The sequence below is a fragment of the Trachemys scripta genome, chromosome 1 (assembly GCF_013100865.1).
Source record: "Trachemys scripta elegans isolate TJP31775 chromosome 1, CAS_Tse_1.0, whole genome shotgun sequence".
Classification (NCBI taxonomy): Eukaryota; Metazoa; Chordata; order Testudines; family Emydidae; genus Trachemys; species Trachemys scripta.
This window is the reverse complement of record NC_048298.1, coordinates 193,363,745-193,389,674: the sequence shown is the minus strand read 5'-3', so window position 1 is coordinate 193,389,674 and position 25,930 is coordinate 193,363,745. Positions and strand designations below refer to the sequence as shown.

At 40.2% G+C, this 25,930-nt stretch overlaps 1 protein-coding gene across 1 annotated transcript in view; it reads right to left on the bottom strand.

Moving 5' to 3' along the window:
• Window positions 1-1,020: 1,020 nt before the first annotated feature.
• Window positions 1,021-25,930, bottom strand: part of PDXK (pyridoxal kinase) — a gene marked incomplete at its 5' end in the record, with an annotated part of 82,825 nt that continues 57,915 nt past the window's right edge. Inside the window, 7 exon segments of the mRNA XM_034753749.1 lie at window positions 1,021-8,388; window positions 9,222-9,288; window positions 12,750-12,886; window positions 13,923-14,034; window positions 18,297-18,342; window positions 19,226-19,311; window positions 23,027-23,073. Of these exon segments, the coding sequence (XP_034609640.1) occupies window positions 8,276-8,388; window positions 9,222-9,288; window positions 12,750-12,886; window positions 13,923-14,034; window positions 18,297-18,342; window positions 19,226-19,311; window positions 23,027-23,073 (608 nt within the window). The 3' untranslated portion in view covers window positions 1,021-8,275.

Sequence of the window (25,930 nt, the reverse complement as noted above, 5' to 3'; positions counted from 1 at the left end):
AAAACCAAACAAACTTGGCTCTCCCTGCCTTAGGGTTCCAAGCTTCCAAGAACTGGTCCATTTCCTCCTGAAGGGCAGTGCAGCTAGAGAAGTAAGTGCATTTTGATACTGCCATCCCTCAGGGGCTCTATTCTCTCCTCAAGACTCATCACACATAAATTGTGCCCACAGATCCCAATGGGAGTCGGGCATGTGCGCAGTAAAGCACAGAATAAAGCATACCCTCCTCTGTCCCATGTCACATGATTAGATGCTCCATCAGGTTTTTCAGTTCTTTGCTATCTCTACAAAGCAGAAGTAGCACTTTCTTAGGCCTGGATATGAAAAAACTCCCAAGAGAAAACAGCTGATAAGTTCTTCCCCAGCTACTGGAAAAAGTGAGGTATTTATAAGTGTTTTTAGGAGACTGGACTGTTTCTTTAGAAAAATAAGAGAAGGGAAAGAAGACATTATTGTTTACTGTTGTCAAATAATTTCTCCAACCTGTATGTATATATGGCTGGGATATGGATACAGCATCCAACATTGGACTTCAACCCTGTTTATCTATGCAGGCAGCCCCTCGCCCCTGCATGGAGGCCCTGTAAAATAAATGTAAAAAACACGAAACCAGTTTCTTGATACTTAGAAGTGATTTGCTTTTGTCCTATTCTCCCAGCCCTAAAAATTAAACATAGAAAAAGTACATCAAGGTAAGAAATAATTGGTCTGACCTTCAAAGGTGCTGGAAACCCACAACTCCAACTGAATGGGATTTATTGGTAACTCAGCTCTTCTGAAAGTCAGGCCATGTATTTAAAAAAAATGTTCGTAACACTTCAAATTACTACAACCTGCTGGCCAAAAAAACCCTTCACTTTTCTCCATCCATACTGTTTGTCTATTTTTGCACTCCACTCTGCATGGGCAGCTAAACAAAGCCAGCCAGCTTCACAGTCAGTTTTAGTTCAGTCATGTTAACTTTGATTCTCTTGACTCATCTCAACATCTCCGAGACATGTTTAAATCAAAATCCATACGTTTCTAACTTACCCCAGCTTTATTTATTAGTACTGTTAATGCAACTCAAAACTGAAATTTGGGACTACTGATGTTTAAAAAAAAAAATCAATGCACAAACTACAGTGGGCTGGGCAGCAATATTTGGCCCTTTATCTACTGTACTACTGCACCCCTCCACAATTAAGCATATAAGCCTTTCTGTAGCAAGAACAAAATGCACGAGAGCCAACCAGAATAGACACAAACACTATCAAAGCCGACATTTTCACCAGAAATTAAAACCATTACCATTACATAGCACTCTGTTTGTCTGGCATAAAATTCATTTACTTATTTTATATGCCTCAAGGACAATCTTTAAGAGATGTAAACATATAACAGGGTCAGCTATTCAATACGAAACACCACACAAATGTCAAGTACATAGAAAGTTAACTTGTAAATATTTCTCTGTTTAACAATTTAGAACTAAAAAAATATTACTTCAAAGGCATATTTTATTTATTTGTAATCTGTCCAGGGCTATTGGGGTTGTACTATCCCTACCATGTCATAGCCACCTTCTGCTCTCCTCCCTCACAATGTTACGTTCCTGGAAGAGGCAGATATGATGTGGCTAGGACTTGACGCCACAGTGCTGTCTATAAAAATATAATTCGTAAGACTTTCTGCTCCCATTCTGAAGGCCTGCACAGCCAGCCCCCAAATTCTGCATTTTCCCCCCACTGCAACTAAAACTTTAACACATATACACAGTACATATGCTACATTCTTCTAGACACAGATTTTTCTAAAAAGCAATGCAACAACAAAGGCAATACGTACGTTATACAGGTAATTTCAGTGATAACATATGGCACAGCCTTCAAATATTGTTGGTATTTTCTTCAATGTGCTACCTTATTCTCTACAAATTCGGGGATTTTTTTGCCTCAAGACCTGTGGTTGCTCCCAGAGGCACCAACTGAGCAATATGTATCCTTATTCAGGAAAGTACTTCAGACACATGCTTAACTGTACATATATGTTTACATCCCATTTACTTAAAGTTAAGCATGTAAGTGTTTTCCTGAATCAAGGCCAGAGTGAGCTTGTAGCTGGAGCAACAAGTGCCAATTCATAGGATCTTTTTTTTGGTATCACTATCGAGGCCTGGGATTGGTTTCCTGGTTAACTGTATGGAAGATGTGGGGCTGCTATACAGCTTATATGTTCTTCTCTTCTGGCTAGTTTCCTTTTGACTTAATTTAAATGATGAGCAACTAGCTTGGGATCTCATTCTGAAGAAAACATATGTTAAAAACAACAGATTCCCTGTAAAATCTATCTTCAAGGCTCTTCTTTGGTAAAATAAGTACTCATTTTCATGTTTCTGATAAGCATCGGGGCATCCTGTTTACCTTAAATCTTCTAATATAAATGTGCATAAACTCACCGATTGACCCAAATATTTAAAAGTAAGAGATTTCTAGTTTCAAAGCTTAACAACTATTGCAGACTTAAAATTTCAAGTTGCTGTGCACAGCAAATAATTTATTTCAGAATGCTATGGAACAGAAAACTGTCCTCAAATAAAGGGACTCATTTGTCAATAGTTAACACCACGAGGAGAGCAGAAAAATGTATTTTCAAAAGCCATTTTTCTTTTGAAAATATTCTACTCTAAATATTTAATTAATAAATCTGTTCCATTGACTTAAATAGGCGTTGAAAGGTACTCCAACAATGAAAAGCTGCAATCTGATTTAAGAGAAATGATTTATTTAGTGTTGAAGCTTCAGTCAAGAAACATTTTGGTTTCTAAGTAGCTGGACTATGTGTTAGTTTTATACCAGCGTCTAACTCAACTTTTTAAAGGGCTATAGGGGAGCCATTGTTTCATTTAATTGGGGGGCACCAATTTCATTCGGCTAAGTGACCAAATCAGCCTCTCTGACTGGCACCGGCATTTTTCAGAAGTGACTTCTTTAATAGAGGAACTCCCATGTTTCTCACTAAACTGGATGTCTGCTTTCTTCCACTCACAGAACGGCCCGAATGTGTAAATTATGCCGTATGGGGACCTGACCTGGCACTGCACTCCCTTCCATTTCACTGCTCAAGAAGCAGACCAAGGAATGAACTGTGGTTCTTGTTCTGGAGCCCCTAATCCCTGATGAGGGCAAAATACTCTCTCACCCTAAGCTTTCAGTAGCCCATATATGGGAATAGAGATGCAGAATGCCAGAGTCACTTTTCAATTGGAACATGTAGGTTTCCCACAGGCAGTTATGGAGCTAAACTTCCTCTATAAATCAGTCTAGCAACCTCGAATCACTAACGCCATCTCCTCTCCATTAGTGAGCTTTAACCCGTAACCTTCCAGCAAGTTCCTGCTGCTATGAAAGTTATTCAAAGAAATGCGCAGAAGATGGGCCTCTTATTCCTGCCCCCTCCCCCAATCCTGTGGTTTTATATTGGGACCATTTAGGTGCCCAAACGTGGGCTTTCCCCTTATCCACCCAAGCTTTAGATCAGATACTAATCAAATCTTAATCAAATCCACTTACTCAGAACACTGCCGAACTGTTCTTGTTTTGTTTAATTCTGAAATGGTCAACGTATTCAAAAATAGGAGCTAACAATTTTTATGCACAACATATTAACATAGACATTTTTATTACAATCTTTCTTGCCACATATTGTCAAATAAAATAGACTAACACAATCACTGTAACAGTATCAGACAACGAATTAACATCAACCAATCCAGATACGTATAGGATACTCTTAACAAGGCAGTATTTTTAGCTAGAAACCTTGGTCCTCCGATTCTTTTGTATGGTATGTTGATTATAGATTTCTTGCATTTTAAATAGAAATCAGCAAATGAACATCTACATTACCAATTTTAATGCAGATTTTTAAAACGTGTATGTATGCCAAGCATGAATAAACTTCCACAACACTTTTAAAAAAAAAAAAAACTTTAAAGTGTCGTTATGCATGTATCTTCCAAGGAAGTCAGCAGAAGTTTTATGCATAAAAAGGTTGGGTTCCAGCCAGAATAGACTAGATAATTAATTTTTAAGAGAGTTTTGGTCCATTCTGCATAAGGCTCCACAAATAAGTGAAACTATAATAATCAAAATGGCTGCACACAAAGAAATTCATTACAGAAAATGGGTTCAAACACAATTTAATTAGCTCAAGTAACACCAGCCTTCCATTTTGTTGACAGATGAAAATTACTGAACAGAATGATTGAATCTACTGCTCTCTGCCAAGTTGCTTGTACCTCTGCAGTCATTAGAGATATTCATTTTAGTTTGACAGCTTTTCTTGGGTAAGGATCTGCAAGTGGATAAGACTTGACCCCTGTGATAGACTCATTTCCTTTAAATGGATAATGGGCAACTGTGCTAAAGGCCAGAGTGAATATTGAGCCGTTTCCTAGCTGCTCTGGAAGTACGTATAATTTCTGTATCAGTTACATCCAAGAGAAAAGAAGAGGGAATAAAAGAATGATTGGATATGATTGTGTTGAGTTTGTGCAGTGTGGCACATACAGTTTGTTCTAAAAACACTAGGAAAAAGTGCTGCATAACATTTCACTAATAAAAATGCCTGCAAGTTATATGAATTGCTTTAACATTTAAAAATACCTTTGTCCATATGTTATGACTACAATGTACAACGTTACAAGGTAACTACAATGTGCACTTACAGTCAGTTTCTCAATGCTTCTTCAATTATTAGACATTGAGCCTGCTTCTGCAGCTGATGATCTAATTAAAGTCCCAGAAAGAATATCATTGACTTCAATGGGAGTTCATTCAGATATCATACAAGCATCTCCCACTGACTTCAATAGAAGATGGTAGACTGCAGTGGCTGCAAATTGTGGCCAGTTCATAACTGAACTTCTCCAAGTTCAATTCTGCATTTTAATGTCTTTACTTTCCCTCTGCTTTCCTGTGGGTATTGTGTCAGTTCATCACAGATATTAAACTAGAAGGGCATTACTGGAGGGGACAGGAGAAGAGGAGAGTCCGCCTTCCTCTGAAGCATCCGGCATAGGCCACTCCTGAGGTTTGAATATCTGATTTAGACCACAGGTCCAAGCTGATATGGCAAGTCACAGGTGCCTCTTATTAGCTTGCCTCGGTTCTGCTTCATATGAAAATTCATTTTGGCTAAGTTTTACAGATACAAATTCTGTATTGAATTATTGTCATTTAACTTATTAACCCTTTTCATGGAATCTATTATTCCATTTTCCATATTAACCCCTCCCTTTTTCTAGAAGCACAAACCAATGTATTTGCTCCTAAACACCAGAAGAGACTCCTTTTGTACCATCTTATCGCAAGTTTGCCGTAACTATGCTCTCTTGATGGCAAGAAGCTTGGATCCGTATTGTTACTGCTGCTTTTCAAAAAAGAAGAGGATTATGAACCTCTCTCTTTGACCCCCTGACATGACGAACAGGAATTTCTCACTAAGCTATGGAAGAGCTGAAAATGCGGTAGGGTCTAGTCCGATAAGTTTAACACTGTGAGGCTATTTAAAGAATCATTGTGTGAAGAGATGGAGCAACAGTCTGTTGATCATAGCTTCCCAGGTCTATGGGAATGACTGCAAATGTCAACATGAAATGTTATGAGTTTAAAAAAAGTGAAATAAAAAAGGTTTATGCTTATAGTTATCCTGGGGTGGGCTACACGGCCACTAAGTGATTAGCACACTTGGTAGTGGTAAAAATGTATTTGTGTTGAAAAATAAGTAGAAAGCCCTTGGAGTTGTATTACTGAAATATAATTTTTATTTAAAAGCTATGCTCTCTCATTTGAAAGTTGATTACATTTCCCATGCAGCTTTCACAGCAAACATTGTACGATAAAGAGGGCAGTTTTTATGTAATAAAGATGAGTTTTTAAACATATGGGAATTAGCCATTATCTAGAAGGAAAACCGCTTTAAACTATTTAAAAATACAGTGCTGAGGACTTTGAATGCTGGACAACAGCCATAAGCTCATGCGCTGAAGGAGACTGCTATGCTTTATTCCTATTACCAGAATTATTATTGCTAGGAAGTGATTTCATGGTGGAGGTTATTGTAAATTGTGGCAATACAGTCAAGTTTACTAAGTAATTTCCAGGTTCTTTTGTGTGTTTCTTATGTCAGAAGAGCAAATTTTTAACTTTTAATTGCTGAGTGCATTGGAGATGGTAAAGTATTAGCCACTAAGAGCAAAAGCTGGGAGTTCTTCTCTTAAACTTACTGCAAAATGCATTAGCATCTGGCGTGTTATTTGCTTCAGAGATGCTGAAAGAGAGAGATTTAAGAAATCTATTAAAATTAGAAAACTTCCACTCTATTAAAAAGAAAAACATTAAATCTGTTTGGCCTAAAATTAGTGATACCTGTGTAAATTCTCTCCCTGAGGTCTGCTAGTAGAAACAAAATCGGGGCTCCAATGGCAGAAAGTCCACTTGGATGAACAAAGACTACAGTGGCACAATCTACCTACAACTCAAGCACTGCTGAGGGACCTAGACCTAGCCAGTTGACACAGCTTAGTAACTGGGCAGGGCTGGCCAGGAAGAAGTTTCTGGGAAGGCACCCAGGAAACACACAGATCAAATGCTTTTTCTGGGCAGCCTCAGGCAGAGGATGGGACTTAAACTACCCTCCTTTTAGCATCTCCCTTGGTGCACAACTGCTCCCTGCTACTGCAAGAGGGTGCAATTTGTATCTGTGTCCCCTAGGATGAACAAATCAAGCTCACAGACTGTGTTTTCAGGTTTGGGCATATACAATACACTAGGACTCATTCTCAGAGGTGCAGAGAACTTGCAATGCCTGTTGAAGTCAAGAGGAGTTGCAGGTGGTCACCATCTTTCAGGAATATCCTCACTGCCTAATCAGCACCCAGAATATAGAAATTGTCAAGAAACTCATTCTGAGAGCACTTCAGGGAACAGGATTTTGGTACAAAAAGGTTAACCAATAAAAATTCCCCAGCTGCCTCCATGGAAGGAGGGAAAAAACTAGACCAGGAGGAACTTTATATTGAAGTGCTTCGGTACTATGGATGATAAGCAGTCTCATAGATTCTTAAGATACATGCGAACATCCTGCAACACACATTAAAAAAAAAATTGCTATTTGTTTTGGAGAGCAAGCATAAAATAATTCAGTAAAATTCAGATCATGAAACTGTCTGAAGAATGGCATTATGAACAAACTAATCTCTCTACTTATGTCTGCAGGCAAGTGTAGGCAACTGTTCACTATTTAGTGCTTTACTGATGACCCTGTTGTACAGTGCTCATTTTTGTTAAGCAGGTGCACCCTCTGAGGTTTCTAAATTGAACCATCCATGAAGGGTAAAATGCCCTCAACAAATAATGAATGCTGTCAGTATCCTAATGACTTGCTATCCGTTAGAATACTAACAGGGTTACTTTTACAAAAGGTAGCCACATCGTCTTCCTTTCTTAAAGAAGCTTTGTCTTGAAGTCTTAATAAAAAAGGAATTAAATCTGGTCCCAGAGGTAGAATTACAAATTTCTACTTGGTGCTACTGACTGGCTAATTAGATTAGTAACGCTGGTCTTTTCTGGAGTGGAACATGGGGACAAAGTGATGTGGATACTTGTGGTCACTGGAAATAAAGGGATTAGCGCCTATAGAAATTGGAATCACATATTCATTCACAGGCTAGAAACAGGAAAAGTTATTAGCAACATGAAGTTATACTTCAAGACCTCTTCAGAGCACCTAATGCTAAATATCTCCAAACTGCTCCCCATACACAGCCTGAAGTTGTGTGCAATTTCAACCCTACTGAGTTTCATAGAAGTCAAGATAGTGAATACCACAATAAGCTGCCAAATGCCTTCAGCTAAGGGAGTAGGTAGCTAGTGAAATTGGCACTAGATGCTTTGCTACAACATATACGCCAGTCAGTCAGTCATTCCACTAGCAAATTCATACCCAAAGTCTTTCGCGAGGCAGGAACCTGTGTATTCTCTTGCCTATGGTACACAGACTGAGTGAATTTGACAACCATTTTGATATCTGCGAGTAAGTTTTACTACTCACTTTTTTCCCCCCTTAAATCAAGCAAGGCCAGCACATATGTTTGATTGTGGATATCTGCCTATGCAGGGCACTATTTCATGGAAGTCAGGTTTCTGTCACAGATCTAAGGCAAACATTACAATTTACAGGAAAGAAAAAGAGGACATCAATACATTGTGCGTTATTGGGAGACATACAGCCTTTATAATTCAGTAGCTTTTATTATTATCTCCGGGTTTTCTATGTCCTTTTTGCTTTGGACCATTCTCAATTCCAGCTGGGCTGGGCTAGGTTTGTTTCCTTTTCCAGCGTGTGCTAAAAGAAGATATTGAAGTGTCAATAATAAACAAACAAACACACACAGACACACGAATGAATAACGTTTCTGTCCTGTCCCCATCATCGCTTTTTTCTCTTCTCATCCACTGTGCTACCACTGCCCATTGCCTCCACCTGAGGGTATACAGCACATTGTTGTTTCCCCCCTCCCTCCACCTCAGGTACTTCTGCAGCTCCACCATTATTTAGAGACTGATCCTAAGAAGTTCTGAGGACCCTCAACTCCTCTTTGGATCTTACTGCGACTCGAGGGAGCTCAGCAACTTGTATTCTAGGTGACAGGGACCAGGCTGTGTGGCAGTATAGTAAAACAAGATTACTTATGTGCTTCCAGCTGGTGTTTTTAATTCCCCTTCCCAAGAGAAGACAGTTTGAAGAATAATTTATTGAACTAGCATAAGACAGAAATTCACCACTCATTAATATTTGAGGAATCCATCCCAGTCCTAACATACACAGAAAAGGGTAACTGAGGCAGCTGGTGCATCCAAAAATGGAAAGGTGAGACTCCCTTGTCCATTACACTCAGCATTTTCCTCAAATTCTCCCACTCTTGCTCTAATAGTAATGCAGTCCCACCACAGGTGCAGCACTACTATCTACTGGTCAGCGCATTTTTACCACTGTCATCTAGAATAGGGTTAGAGGACACAGCAGTAAAACCATCGGTGCTAGAATTCCCTAAATTCTGTTTTGTGGATGTTGTCTAATAATAGGCCACATTTAGTGCTGAAAACAACTTTCCAGAATGTTTATTCCAATGAGGATGTGAACAGAGTAAATTCAGGAACAGGGTGTAAAATGATTACCCTTTGCACACTTGATGGTCCTTTGCAGAACATGCTGCATAGCTGATACAGTCTTTTCACATGCCACCTGCAATTAAAAATACATATATGTTTAGGCTTACCAACATTCCAATCATAAGAACATAAGAACGGCCATACTGGGTCAGTCCAAAGGTCCATCCAGCCCAGTATCCTGTCTACCAACAGTGATCAATGCCAGGTGCCCCAGAGGGAGTGAACCTAGCAGGTAATGATCAAGTGATCTCTCTCCTGCCATCCATCTCCACCCTCTGACAAACAGAGGCTAGGGACACCATTCCTTACCCATCCTGGCTAATAGCCATTAATGGACTTAACCTCCATGAATTTATCCAGTTCTCTTTTAAACACTGTTATAGTCCTAGCCTTCACAACCTCCTCAGGTAAGGAGTTCCACAAGTTGACTGTGCGCTGTGTGAAGAAAAACTTCCTTTTATTTGTTTTAAACCTGCTGCCCATTAATTTCATTTGGTGGCCCCTAGTTCTTATATTATGGGAACAAGTAAACAACTTTTCCTTATTCACTTTCTCCATGCCACTCATGATTTTATATCTCTCTATCATATCCCCCCTTAGTCTCCTCTTTTCCAGGCTGAAGAGTCCTGGCCTCCTTAATCTCTCCTCATATGGGACCCGTTCCAAACCCCTAATAATTTTAGTTGCCCTGCTCTGAACCTTTTCTAATGCTAGTATATCTTTTTTGAGATGAGAGACCATATCTGTATGCAGTATTCAAGATGTGGGCGTACCATGGATTTATATATGGGCAATAAGATATTCTCCATCTTATTTTCTATCCCTTTTTTAATGATTCCTAACATCCTGTTTGCTTTTTTGACTGCCTCTGCACACTGCGTGGACGTCTTCAGAGAACTATCCACAATGACTCCAAGATCTCTTTCCTGATCAGTTGTAGCTAAATTAGTCCCCATCATATTGTATATATAGTTGGGGTTATTTTTTCCAGTGTCCATTACTTTACATTTATCCACATTAAATTTCATTTGCCATTTTGTTGCCCAATCACTTAGTTTTGTGAAGTTCTTCACAGTCTGCTTTGGTCTTAACTACCTTGAGCAGTTTAGTATCATCTGCAAACTTTGCCACCTCACTGTTTACCCCTTTCTCCAGATCATTTATGAATAAGTTGAATAGGATTGGTCCTAGGACTGACCCTTGGGGAACACCACTAGTTATCCCTCTCCATTCTGAGAAATTTACCATTTATTCCTACCCTTTGTTCCCTGTCTTTTAACCAGTTCTCAATCCATGACAGGATCTTCCCTCTTATCCCATGACAACTTAATTTACTTAAGAGCCTTTGGTGAGGGACTTTGTCAAAGGCTTTCTGGAAATCTAAGTACACTATGTCCATTGGATCCCCCTTGTCCACATGTTTGTTGACCCCTTCAAAGAAATCTAATAGATTATTAAGTCATGATTTCCCTTTACAGAAACCATGTTGACTTTTGCCCAACAATTTATGTTCTTCTATGCATCTGACAATTTTATTCTTTACTATTCTTTCAACTAATTTGCCTGGTACTGATATTAGACTTACCGGTCTGTAATTGCCAGGATCACCTCTAGAACCCTTTTTAAATATTGGCATTACCTTAGCTATCTTCCAGTCATTGGGTACAGAAGCTGATTTAAAGGACAGGTTACAAACCATAGTTAATAGTTCCGCAATTTCACATTTGAGTTCTTTCAGAACTCTTGGGTGAATGCCATCTGGTCCCGATGACTTGTTAATGTTAAGTTTATCAATTAATTCCAAAACCTCCTCTAGTGGCACTTCAGTCTGTGACAGTTCCTCAGATTTGTCACCTACAAAAGCTGGCTCAGGTTTGGGAATCTCCCTAACATCCTCAGCTGTGATGACTGAAGCAAAGAATTCATTTAGTTTCTCCGCAATTACTTTATCATCTTTAAGTGCTCCTTTTGTATCTCGATCGTCCAGGGGCCCCACTGGTTGTTTAGCAGGCTTCCTGCTTCTGATGTACTTAAACATGTTGTTATTACCTTTTGAGCTTTTGGCTAGCCATTCTTCAAACTCCTTTTTAAAAGTTGCCTTTTTATCTCTCGCTGCTTCTTTTACGTGGTTGGTAAGCCCATGGTGGCTCTTTTTTAGTTCTTTTACTGTGTTTCTTAATTTGGGATATACATTTAAGTTAGGCCTCTATTATAGTGTCTTTGAAAAGTGTCCATGCAGCTTGCAGGGATTTCAATCTAGGCACTGTACCTTTTAATTTCTGTTTAACTAACCTCCTCATTTTTTAACAGTTCCCCTTTCTGAAATTAAATGCCACAGTGTTGGGCTGTTAAGGTGTTCTTCCCACCACAGGAATGTTAAATGTTACTATATTATGGTCACTATTTCCAAGCGGCCCGGTTATAGTTACCTCTTGGACCAGATCCTGCGCTCCACTCAGGATTAAATAGAGAATTGCCTCTCCCCTTGTGGGTTACTGTACCAGCTACTCCAAGAAGCAGTCATTTAAAGTATCGAGAAATTTTGTCTCTGCATTTCATCCTGAGGTGACATGAACCCAGTCAATATAGGAATAATTGAAATCCCCCACTATTATTGAGTTCTTTATTTTGATAGCCTCTCTAATCTCCCCTAGCATTTCATAGTCACTATCACTGTCCTGGTCAGATGGTCGATAATAGATCCCTACTGTTATATTCTTATTAGAGGATGGAATTACTATCCATAGAGATTCTATGGAACATGTGAATTCAGTTAAGATTTTTACTTCATTTGATTCTACATTTTCTTTCACACATAGTTTCTCCCCCTCCCCCTCACCCCCCCAATCACCCAAGTTAGTCACAGTGCTTTGCACCATAATGGTCAGAGGCCAACTTGATTGATCCGAAGGTTAACAAGAGTCAATGAGTTGTTTTTTCTCAACTCTATGAGGCATATACAAGTTGGCAGCTGTATTTAATGCACAGTGTAAAAAGCTGTAGAATTTCTCAGTAACTAGAAGCAAAAGGATCCAAATTATGGACACAGTCTCCAAAATTAATAAGTAAGAAAGAATCAGCGTGCAGGACCCTTATTCTGATAACAAGTGCCAGTACTGTAAAAATCAGTTATGAACCAAGGATAAAAAACAAATATTTTTAATTTATAGAGTATCTTTGATTTGGTAGAATCCCCAAATTCTCTACACAGTCTGTAAAAGTAAGACACCTCATCAGCCATTACTGAAATGCAATCACCCAAGCAACACTACTCAAAAATTAGTGGTTTTTTGGGGGGAGGGAGGAGGGAACTATATCTATAGGGGACATTTTTAAGTATGTATAATGTTAAGTGTCCCAGAGATGAAATTTGGTCAGTGAAATAGCTCACACTCTTGCAAGAAGTGTTATTCTATATTCCGAATATTGTCTATCCTGCATTCTGTATCTATATTCTGGGGCCTAACAATAATACAATGAAAGAAGTCATTTATTAAAGCAGTTTCCTGCCAGAAAAAAACCCCTCTCTCACACCTTAAGATTATTTGGATGTTTGTGTGTCCAGGCCAAGAGCATCGCAGCAAACAAGTCTCCAGTTCCAACGAAATCAGCATCCACTTTAGGAGACTCCATTCGAATTCTCTGGGTCACCTTGGTGCCATCCGCTCTAGCTGAAAGGCAGACATACAGTTAAGAAATAGAACCTCTCCCTGCAATTAATACAATACTTACTAAATTTTAAAAGGCAATTATTCCTGTAGTGCTTGACACTTAAAGTCAGCAGTTCCTTTGGAGGATCTTTAAAAACTTGAAACTATATACCAGCTCTTTCAAACTATTTTTCTCCAAACTTTTCCCATTTGGGAGCCACACCTGCAGCGTGAGTGCTACACATAATTTGGAAGGGACAGCTAACACCATCATCTTCCATACAGGAGTGCAAGCCACAGCATGCACAGGTCCCCAGCATGTATTTCTCCATCTTGACCTATTGGCAGCTGGTTCGATAAGGATGGTGAATCTGGAAGCTGTTTAAACCAAGATGGAACACTTAGTATCTCTAGGTTGCACTTTGGTTTTAAATGTAAGGGCAGCCACAGGCCACAATGGAGAACAGAGCAGTCTGTACCTGACCCATGATTACAACAACATGAATGAAAAAGCAGCTTACGGTCCATTTAGTAGACTAGAATTTTTAGGTGGTGCCAAGAAACACCAATTGGTTCTAGAACAGGTTTGTATTTCTTAAGTAATCATCCAACTTGTTTCTTTTGGCAGCCCAGCATGCAATGTCTACATTTACATCTCATAGATAAAGAAGAAAGTGGGATTATTCACCATCCTGCTCAGCAGCACTCCTTTAATATGAGAGCATTCAACGACAATTTACCGAGCACAGACAGTGCTTGGTGCTATCAGAAGGCGGGAGAGACGTGGGGAGAAAAAAAGGCTTAGGAAAGAAAGAAACAAATTGTTCCTGTCCAGGTTGTTTACAATCTATTTGGTCAAGAGGACAGTGCGATTTTTCTTCTTCACTGACAAGCATCTTAAGTTTCCATCTTCCCACCCCACCACCACTGCAGGTGTCTGAATCCATATGATTGAGCTGTTCCCATGTACTCCAGGCTGTTTTCATGGAGTGATTTATTTTTAAATCAACAGAAACAAATGGAGCAAGCTGTTCGATAAAACAAGACCATGACTTACTTTTCCTTTGGCTCCCTAGTGCAATTAGGAAGTCACTTCCTAGAGAACCCTGTAGGTCTGAGCTTGTGATCACCACTGTCTCTGGTCCCATAGCATGAAGCATATCCATTACCTTCCCATGCACAAAACAACAAGAACTAGTTATTACGTGTTACTGATAATGGAGTTGTGTTCAGTGACTGCTGCCATTTAATAATGCTGAAGAACAGTTTTGTTGAATACTTAAAAACATCACTGCAATCCTCATAAAGATTAAATAGTTTCCCCTCAAACAACTAATTTAAAATATTAGGATTAGATGTAGAGATCTATAACATTAATGCACTTATTACAATATATTAAGTTTCTCTGTATTATTTTCAGGTCCTCTTCCTATACCATGAGTTCAACTGTACAGGCCTCCAAAGAGGAAAGCGAAACCATAAGTAATAAGAAACTTCTAATAATGTGGCTCCCCCCCCCACACACACAAAAAGTTCCATGATTTAAGATCTTATTAGACAGGGGAGAGTGAATCCATATATACATGTGTGAGAGCGCTAGTGTCTTGTAATAGTTAATAAGATTCTGATACCTCAGTTGCTAGAGACGTTGGCACACTGAACTAGAATGACAGAATGGCTTATATAGCCAGCATCATAAGAGAGTGAAAAATAATAAATTTAATAAGGCTCAAATAAAGGGAATTTATCTGAGCTTCTCATGTAAAAGTTTCTCAATCTCCTTCTCATTTTGGAACCTAGGTACCGTATGTTTCAAAGGCATGTGTGTATCTGCAGATTATGTGTGTGTGTCTAACATTTTAGGTATATTCCCCCCCTCTAAGCATTTCTCACCAGAAATCAAAATCCCTATTTGTGACTCTACAACTGGCTGGTGTGGAAGTGATTTTGATTACACAAAGAATGGATGACTTCAGTACTGGATTTAGCATAAAAAGCAGGTACAAAAAATAAATTCCCCTAGAAGAAATCCTCTCAGCCTAGCTATGATTCATGAGCAGCTGAATAATAAGGGCTTACTTCTCCTGTTTTTATTCTGTATTGCCTTTCTTTCTTGTCTGAACTTCAAAGTTATTTCCTCAACTGTCAACTTCCTAACACACACAGAGTTGGGAAAAAATCAGTAACCCCACCAACTGGTGCCAGTGCATTGAATCTATGAGGTGATGGCAAGTCCATTTTCATTCCATATTAAATGTTTTACCAGGGTTTCTAATATTCTTGTACTCTCTCAATCAAAACTTAAAAAATTATGAAAAGTGGAAAAACAAACAAACAAACAAACAAACAAAAAAACTGAAAAGCCTCTCCAACAGAGACTTGGCTGTACCCTATAAATATATGCCCCTGCTCAGGAACCAGTCAATGGCATTACTGATGTTACCAGACCAGTACATACATACTGTGATCTCTCACTGTGCGCAAGAATTCAGAGACCATGAATAGTAATTCTGAGACCTGGTTTATAAATGGTCTTTTAAAAGGGGAAAGCAAGTGGATTGCATCTGTGGCAGAGCTGTTTCTAATAGCAACCCTCTTCATAATTTTCCATGAGGCATCAGTTGTGAAACGCTTTTATTCAAGCTTATAACATGGTTGACTCCATGATTGCCTAACAATGGTTAGTACACAGTTGCTAGGTGCATGGGTGTCCCCTGTTTCCACTCTACTTGGACGACTCTTTATCTGACTGTTGTAGCAAAGTAATAGAATGAAGATTTTTCTGTCTTTGAAGAGTGAACAACTACCTGGCTTAGCGCCAGATCTTCACTACAAAGGAAGTCTCAGCAATGCAGACCTAGCACAGTTAAACATTCAGGTTGGTGTTCTAGTGCAGAAGAGAGAATTCTGACTGTAGCATGGTCATTCCAAGGCAGGCTTATCTAAGACGCTAGCATGATTTGTTCACCTCTACAATAACACTAGACCATGTATAATTATGTCAGGGGATTATATAGTGCTGCAATTGCTCTTGCTATTAGAGCTGGCTAGGTAACATTAATTCTATTTTGGAAAAAGTTTCAAGGTTCCAAAAACTATTTTCATTCTGCCTTCAAGCCTTGGGGGGAGAATCATGAGACTCCCCACCCCAAGCTTTCCAGAATAGCCAATTGCCATGTGGTTAAGGCACTCATTTAGCATATGGGAGACTCAAGTTCAAGTCCCTACTCTGCCTGATTCAAAGCAGGGTGCCCTAACCACAAGTTATTTGGGGGTCATTCTCTCTTCCCTCCCCACCAACCTGAGAAAGCTTCCCAACTCAATTATCATGAAAATAGAAACATTTCTGTGAAAAGTGTGTTTTGATTAATCAGCATTTTCGAATGAAAAAAAAAAAAATTTTTTTGTCAAAAAATTCCTAACCAGCTCTACTTGCTCTGCACTTGAGGTAAAAAGCCTGGCCCGGCTGTTGACTTAAATTCCCATTGACTTGAGTGGGGCCAGGATTCCAGCCTTGGTCTTTGCTGTACAGATACGATCATGTGGAACAGACCCCGTGTGCTGCAGGCAGCTGAGGAAAAACATGGCCAGAAGGAAAAAAAATTCCTACAAGAAATTAGTTTTCAAATGGGCAAGGTACATTGTCGCCTCCCTGGCTGAGACTTCATTGTTTTTGAGAGATTTTTATCAGTAAATAAGGGTCAGCCTCCGGTAATCACATTGCTTGGTAGAGAATTCATTTGAAAAACAGTTACTCAGTAGCATATTATCATCATTCTTGTGTAGGACTGGAAAGTACAAACTGAAAGCTAATGGCTTGTAAGCGTGACTAGCAGCATAACCACTCCACGCTACTCAGGGTATGTCTAGTCTAGACGCAATAAATGGACCCCCGAGCGCTCTCATGTTGACTCCTGTACTCCACCGCTGCAAGAGGCGCAGGCAGAGTCAACGGGGGAGCGGCAGCAGTCGACTCACCGCAGTGAAGACACCGCGGTGAGTAGATCTAAGTATGTCAACTTCAGCTACGTAACTTAGATCGATTTCCCCCCAGTGTAGACTAGGCCTTAGTCTCTTTCAGGAGAATAGCAAAGATGCTGTTATAATTAGTGGTGAGTAGCATGAGGGGTATTCCCTGGATAGGGCACACTCTGGGATGCAAAACAGGAATAAAAGTAAAAATGTCTGTGATTTTTTGAGCTGCTTTCCGCTGGGGGGGGGGAAAAAAATAAAATAAAAAAAACAATCAGCAACTGACATTCAGATGGCTTTGCTGGAGGAAAAACTGCAAATATCACGGCTGCTGTAGGTTCATTACTATCCTGGGCGTCAGCATGACCATTGGAATACAATTTTCAGATCAACATTAAAAAAAGGTGAAAAATCAAATCAGGAGAAATATTTCCAGAGTCCTTTATTGAAGGATTCAATTGTATTCACAGAAAGGAAACGTGTGTTAGAATAGAACTGAGCCCCTCAAGTCAACATTACATCAAATCTGTAGTTTGACACTTCAGGGTTCCAACCCTGCAGACTTCAGTATTTGTTCAGCTTGCGTAAGAACAAGAGGATTTAACCCTACAAGGACAAATCCTTACTGTAGAACGGGATGTTTGTGAAACCTGCAGCTTCTAGTATTGTCCGATCATGATTCTAGCTTGCACAGGACAAGGTTCAGGTTCCTCTGTGCCTGCTATTTGGAAGTGCCTGAAGACCATAACTGTAGCCTGGCTGCTAGTCCTCTACACTACCGGGGTGAGCACCACAAGCCCCATCCTGCTGCCCAGCTCTCTGGGTATAAGACACCCAGCCCCTCTAAAAATTAATGTTAAGAACCTTCCAGCCGCAGCTACCTACAGCAGAATAGTATCCAGAGCCCAACCCTTCCTGCACACAGTTTCCTCAGTGCTGTTCCCTGCTGCACTGCAGAGCTTGCTGGTAACATTTTCCTCTCTAGCAAGCCCTGAGGTAGAGTGAAAGCTGGCTGTGCTAGCCCTGCAGTGTTTCTATCACAGTAGTCTCATGCTGGCAGCAGGGGGAGCAGCTAGCACATCACATCAGTTATTTGAATGAAGAGTATGGTTTTCATCTTAATTAGTGCAGTTCTCCATGATTGGCAGTGTGATCATTTATAATATATGGTGGCTCCTTCACCCACCACCCCATCCTTACATCTCAGTGGCATTAAGTCCACAGTGCTCTATTTAATATAATTGTTTTGGTTTTATTTACATCTTTTAAAAAGATTTTCCTTCAACATTCCAACACTAATTATAAAAAGTTTTTTGTGCATGAAGTGTGACCTGAATCACTTCAGCTTTGCAGAGAAATTACAGAGAAGGAGAGACGGGAGGCTATATGCAAGCTTTAAGGACACAAATTATAAACTGCAAAATTGCAGGCAGACCTCCGGACACACACACCTACGTACCTCTAAAGCTTCTTTTTCTGTGTGAATCTTTCTGCCAGTGAGCAACCTAGAAATCAAGAAAGAAGATTAAAAAGCATATAAACTATGTACAATCACTGTTTGCTTTTCTCACCAGGATTAAGTCTCTGAATATATGGTATCTTGTTTACAAGAGGGCCTGAGCAAACCATTGGCTATATTAAATAGCATGTAGTACCAGACTGTCTTTCAATGTCTTTGCATACAACAGACAGAAATTTCTTATCTTATGGTCAACTGACTAAAATTTAAAACGCTGTGTACATGAAACCAATGGGTGGTCTAAGTTACATTGCAGGGAACTGTCTGCATCACAAACACCACCACTTCACAACTCGTTTTTCCATCTCCCATGATGAACCAAAGACATGGGACTCCCTCAGTAAAAGAGGCAAGACCATGATGCATCACGGGAGATTTAAACAGATCAGGGAGCCTAGACTAGAGAGGAGAAGGGGATCATGAGGTGTTGCTATGGTATTTCCAAAGCCAACTATTTCAGTCTTCAGACAGACTATTCTGGGGAAAAAACAAAACAAAAATAAAAAAAATTGATTTTTTTGCACCAGGAAGGTGGTGGGGGGCAAAAATATTTTCCAACAAGCTCCAGAAATGACCTTTGGATACAGTCAATTAAAAGTAACTATAAAATTCAGATGTTTAAGAAAATAGGATATTTTGGGGAGTTATTATTTAAAAAGATGAAATTCAAATATATTTTTTTAAAACAAGCAATCTCCAATATTTACTAAGGAGCTCCATTTAAAAACAATAAAAAAAAAACAGTAACAAAACCCATAAACACAAACAAAAGCCAATTTATTGAGTATAATGGGAGGAAAAGAGGTCATTTGTTCCTGCTTTTAGCCCCAGATTTACCAAGCATTAAGAGAAATGAGTACTGTACTTACTCAGCCTCAAACTGATTAGGAGTTATTATATCTGCAACGGGTACAACTCTGTCCCTGTAGACTGGGAGAAGCTCCTTTGGCACATACTGAAAAAGAAAAGGAAAATGATAATGAACTCTGCCAGAAATTACTTTGGAAGTTACAGGGGTAATTTTCCTTCATTTAAATTTGATTTCCATACATTAACATACATTCTGTAACCTAGTGGACTACTCAGTTTCCAACCTGCAGGAGTATTTAGAAGTTAGAGCAATAAATGGAGTCATAACTCCTGGCTTCTCTTCCTAGCTTTGCAACTGACTTGTTATGCGACTTTGGAAGAGTCCTTTAACCTCTCCGTGTATCAGTTTCTCGCCTCTGTTAAATGAGGAATTGTTCTCCACCTGGCGTGGTGGTTGTAAGAATAACTTCATTAATGTGGGCTGGGAGGGGCCACCAAAGATTCCTGGCTCAAAAACACTTTCCAAAAAAAAAAAGTTAGTTACAACCATTACTATTTATCTTTGAGACGTGTTGTGCACATATACCTTCCACTGTACCTGTGGGTGCACACAGTACACTTGACAGAGACTTTTAGTCAGCAGTGCTGTTGGGGGTAGTGCACACGCCAGCCCATGTGTCCTTATGCCTCCAACCAAGGGCATAAAGGGAGGCAACTCCAATCTCCCCTCAGTTCCTTCTCACTGGTAGCTTGGCAACATTAGTCTCCGAAGGAGCAGGGAAGAAGGGTGAGTCATGGGATATGTATGTGCACATCTCCAATAGTTACTGTACAGAGAAGTAACCTTTTTTCCTCTGAGTTGTTGTGCACTTCAGGTGATTTACAAGCACTGCTCTTTCAGGTGGCGGGAGTTTGGCTTCTACTTGAATGATGACTGTAGAATGGAAGCTATTCTGACGGCATAGTGCTTAGCAAACGTGTAGGCAGATGACTACATTGCTGTTCCACAAATGTCCACAATTGGGATGTTGGGAGGAAAGTCCACCAGCACCTCAGATTAAGTGGTCAACAGCATCAGTGCCATGGTCAGCAATGGAATTACTGATGGTATGAGGTCGGCACCAGTCAATGGAGCGGGTGTTGAGTGTGTCAGTTCAGACAGTATTGTGGAGCGGCACTCGACGGCACTCACTCTCCAGTTGGTGCCAGACAGCTAGTGCGAGCCTGTATCACAGGGATGGGAAAACTGCGGCTGGTGGGCTGGATCTCGCCTGTCAGGGCTTTGGATCTGGCCCACGGGATTGCCAACCCCATGGTGCCACGGAGCTAAGGTAGGCTCCCTGCCTGCCCTGGCCCTGCACCGTTCCCAGAAGCGGCTGGCAGCACGTCCCTGCGGCCCCTGGGGGAAGGGGAGGAGGGCAGAGGGCCGCAGGGACATGGTGCCGGCCGCTTCTGGGAACAGTGCAGGGCCAGGGCAGGCAGGGAGCCTACCTTAGCCCCGTGGCACCATGGGGCTGGCAAATTCTTAAAACAAACAAAAAACCCACCTCATTCCACAGCTTATTTACCCATATATCATTCTTGGGGCCTGGTCCTGCAACTGGATATCTGTGAGTGGACCCTGCACCCAGCCGGGCCCCTTTGCCATAAATAAAATAGTGCTGCCATTAAAACAACAAAAGTTTCCTTGGTTCTGATATTGGATTTTAGATTTGTAATTTTTTGAATAATACACAATATCTTTAAATAAAAGGCCATTCCTGCTTCTGCAACATAATTGGAATATATACATTAAAAACAAAATAATTCTTTATATTCCCCACACAGTTATCTAAAGTGCCACAAGTAATTCTTTCTTTGGCAACTGAATAAGAGACTAAGGTCTTCACCTAAAAAATACTGGTATTTCCCTCTTTCCCACCTGTACCCTCACCCTGTGTTCCCATTTCTGAACATCCTGACAGCAGCACCAGCAGCGACTACTTGAAGTACAATTACTTCACTACCTGGCGTGCCTGCTACTTTTCACAACAAGAAGTTTCATGCTGAGGTGGAAGTCTAGGAGTTCACCACCCCTAACTCAACTTGTATCAACCCAGGAAGCCACATACTCTTCATTTTCGACCCTCAGTCTGTTGTACAGTAATTTACAGGTGAAAACAGTCTAATATTTTGTAACGTTTCTGCAGGGTTTTGATAAACAGATTGTTTCTTTAATGCTCAGCACTTCTGTCATGAGTGACGTTAAAAAAGGACATATACAGATTCCGAACCAAATTAAGCCTTGGCATAAATAGAAGCAGTGTTGTATAAAATCAATGGGAATGCAGCAGGGCTGGATTTGGCCCATTAGCTCTATTAAACTGACTGTCCGAGCAGACAACAGGTCCTGAACAAATACTAGGAGCCTACCGGGTTGCTGCTGTTAATAGCCTCAAACAAAGACTAATGTGTAACTTAGCATTTTACATTCTAGCACGTCAATCTTACTCGTTAGCCAAAGTTCACTACGGGGCTATCTAGTCTAGAATTTTGCTCCTGTTGTAACTTAAGTTTATTGATTGCCCGTTAACTCAAGTTCACCAACCCCTTTAGGAATGTTTGTGGTTTACTATAGGCTGCGACTTTCTGTGCCTCAATTCCCTATTTGTTAAATGGGGACTATAATACCTCCTTTCTTCCATCTTTTGTCTGTGTTGTCTAGTAAGCTTGTCAGCTCTTTGGGACAGGGACAGTCTCATACAGCATGTGTGCGGTGCCTACAACAATGGGACCCCACTCTCAGTTGTGGCCTCTAGGTGCTGGCATAATACGAACAGTCATATTGAACTCAACCATGAAGCCCTCGTTCAGGCCAAACTTCCATTGGTGCCAATGGCCAGAGTAAGAAATGCAAGACTGGGTCCATTCTAACTCAACAAGACTTGGGTGGTCATTTTGTCACATCTTCCAGCAGGAATGAGATGGGAGGTTAGGTGGTCATGTTTTCTTCTTTGCTTCCATATAGCTCTGTCTTACCAAACCTTCTGTAACTGAGAGGAAATTACAACCATGGGCCCAGTAGCTCACCTAGTTCTGTTCCTGGCATGCAGGCACTGCCCTTGCCAGTTTCCTGCCTTCCAGAAACTGAGACTGTGGAGTTGAGGCTTTAGTTTATGACTTGCATTCATCAAGACTGTAAAAACAGGGTGGTGATGCTCCAGGAAGCTGTGGCAAACAGCTTTTTTTTAAAAAAGGAACACTTTCAAAACAAACCCGTAATGTTAATTTACAGTACCCTATTCTTTTCTGACTATGCAAGTGGAAAGCACAGGGACAGCACACACTGCACGAGTCATGAACTGAAGTAGTGAGAACACACATGCAAAGGCAAACTGTATTACCATTAAGTGAGAACAGAAGAGCTATTTTATGTGGCAAAAATCTAATACCTTAGCAAATAAACTATAATGGCACAAAAGACCCATAGTAGTCCTGGCTAATGGCTGTTGGGAAATCTATGTGAAATGAGTCACCCCAGACTAGTTGCTAGTAGGCAGGTGTTCAATTCACAACTGGCAGTTTTGTTGGCATTGTCAAGGGAGAGGCCTTCGCAATGATAGATGGCTAATGCACTTTGAGCGGCATGGAGGAAATTTTTCACTGACAGTCCATATGCTAGTTGTTCTGGGGGTTGATAGGAGACCACAGTTCCCAAGACTATCCGTCTAGCACACTTCCAAAGCACTAAGTTCATTCAAATAAAGTAAGAGCTCTATAAATGTGACACTGGAATTCAGACTCAAGTTTGAACAAGGTAGCTTTGTTCTGGTATAAGCAGCTTGTCAATCTAAATATGGTTCAAGCAGACGATTACCAACCATAGAGCCTTCTCCATTCCATTTGTCACCCATCACTGGATCACACACTGCAACAGAAAATAAAACCAACCTTAGAAACAAAGGACCCCTGCGAGTCCCTGTAGGGAGATATACTTTTACCCAACAGTAGCAGACATGGTACAACATTGTCATTTTATAAACTTGTGTCATTTGAACCACTCTTGCAGTACATCGGAGCAGGAGTTTGTGATCCATGAAGGGTAAAGGGGGAGGAGGATGTCAAAAACAGACATCAGAGGGTTGCGACCACTCTGCCCTCTCCATATTGTTAAATTTTGGGGGCGAGATGTCCTGCTTAGATGTGGAGGAGGGAGTGTTGTGAGTTGGAAAATGCTGAGAACAACTGCCTCGGTTCAGAGCAATAAAAATTAGTGAAATATGGGAAGAAAAGGGGAGGAGCTTATATTTACACAATGCATCACACAAAAGCCTTATTTTATTTTAATTAAGAAGGAAAATTCTTTTTCTTCCGGAACAGATTTGGTAGACATGTACCAATCATGATAAAGTTAGGATTAAGACAGACATTTATGGTGCAGTCTCAGGATCATCAATCACATTAATAGCCTATTCAGAGTGACCTTAATTTCAAAATAAGAGTGGAAATTGTCCAGCAGCTAGTGATGTGTTCTGGAACAGCAATGCTGTCCACAGTATTAAGAGAGTCACTGTCAAGATACCAATCATGGGACAAATTCCACGGTACTAATTCAATGTTCAGTTAGTCCTTGCTCAGGCAAACTTCTATTGGTGTCAAAGGGAACCTGTCAGAGAAACAACCTCGGCATTCGGCACCACATAAAAACAAATTCTTTACCTCTTACCAGCACCAGTGTCACTCGCTAAACTGAAAGAATTCTAAAAATTAAGTTTATTTCCTGCTATTTTGCTGCCCACTTTTTATATTTCTTTCAGATGGTCAATGAACTACCATTAAATGGATACATAATTGGTTAAACGATGAGTAACTAATAACTATTGATGGAATAATGTCAAATTGGAAGGAGGTCTCACGTGGGGTTCCACAGGGATCTGTTCTGGGTCCACTGTTATTTAACATAGTTATTAATGACCTGGATGTAGGTACCGAAAGTATACTGATCAAATTTGCAGATCACACAAAGCTAGGGAGGGGTTGCAAACATTGTGGTGGATAGAGCTAAAATTCAAAGGAGTCTTGATAAATTGGAGAGCTGGGCTACAGACAACAAAATGAAATTCAACAAAGACCAATGTAAGGTGCTACACTTAGGGAAGAAAAACCAAAAGCACAAATACAGAATGGGGGATAACTGGCTTGGCAGCAGCACTGCTGAGAAGGATCTGGGATGTGGTGGATCACAACCACAACATGAGTCGGAAATGCAAATGTAGTTTTTGGTTGCATTAACAGAGGCATAGCATGCAAGTCCCAGGAGGTAATAGTACTGCTCTTCTTGGCTCTAGTTAGGCCTCAGTTGGAGTCCTGTGTCCAATTTTGGTCACCAATGCATAGAAAGGATGCGAAGAAACTGGAAAGGATCCAGAGGTGAATGACAAAGATGATCAAAGGGATGGAATGCAAGTCATGTGAGCAAAGGCTGAAGGAACTGGGTATGTTTAGTTTGGAAAAAGAGGAGGAGAATAAGGGGGGACATGATAACGGTCTTCAAATACTTGAAAGGCTGCCATAAAAAGATGGAAAAAAGTTATTCTCTCTTACCACAGAGGGCAGGACAAGAGACAATGGGTTCAAACTACTAATTTATATTAAATCTCATGAAAAACTTCCTAACTGTAAGAACAGCAGGACAATGTAACAGATGCTTAGGGAGGTCTTTGGCAGTTTTCAAAAGGAGGCTGGATAGAGATCGCCATCTGTCTTCAATGGTTTAGACACAACAAATGCTGCATCTTGGCAAATAGGCTGGATGACCCTTGCGGTCCCTTTTAACTCTAGGATTCTATCAAACTGAACTGGGTGGTTCTCGTTTCTGTTCATAGTCTATTTTCAGATTTCATGCTCTAGAACAAAGCTCTTGGGAGCTTCAGAACATATCAGAGAAATATTTTCGCTGAAGGTTTAAACAAAAAAAACACCACCACTTATGAAAAAATATTTTCTTCATATGTGTTTCATGTGTTTTATTTTGTTTTTTAAACACACACACACAAAAAAACAGTTTGCTTTAAAAAAAAAAAAAAAAAAAATGTTAAAGCACAAATTCTGGGCCTAAATTTAAGTTGTGGTGTCTAACAAAAGCCTGATCCAAACCACATTAGCCAGAGCCATGTTTAAACATGGTTCTTGGGTTTATAGTGCTGGCTTTAGGCCAGCCTACCCAATAATCGTTACCATGTCAAGACAGTGTTAGAATGATAGACTTCCCAACCATGTTATACACATTCCCTTTAAATGGTAGAAGCTGCTATGTAGACTGCTCCAAATCCTGGTATACACAGTACTAACCAGATTACAAAATGGTTTTATAAAGCCATGGTACAGCCTGGCCCTCTTCTAGGCTATATAAAACAATTCACAAAAACCACTGTAACAATCAGACATTTATGCTGAGATTTGATACCATGTAGGCATGTTGTTTCCATCATGAACTGTTTAAACATGGTTTAGTTGGAACTCCAGGATAGACAGAGTCTTTTAATTACAGCAGAATTATTGTGTATTTCATGGTGTTCATAGAAGGTTCTTAATGTTGTTGATTATAAAACTGTATCACTGATGCTTTTATTTATTTCAGCAGGAAGTGTCTGCTACTTATAAGACATTTGTTAAAACCTATATATCATGACTGAATGAGGCACTCATTTATGTGCTACTCTACACAACACATCAGAATAAATCTGAGTATTTTTCACCTAAAAGATGTTGAAATCACTGCTCCG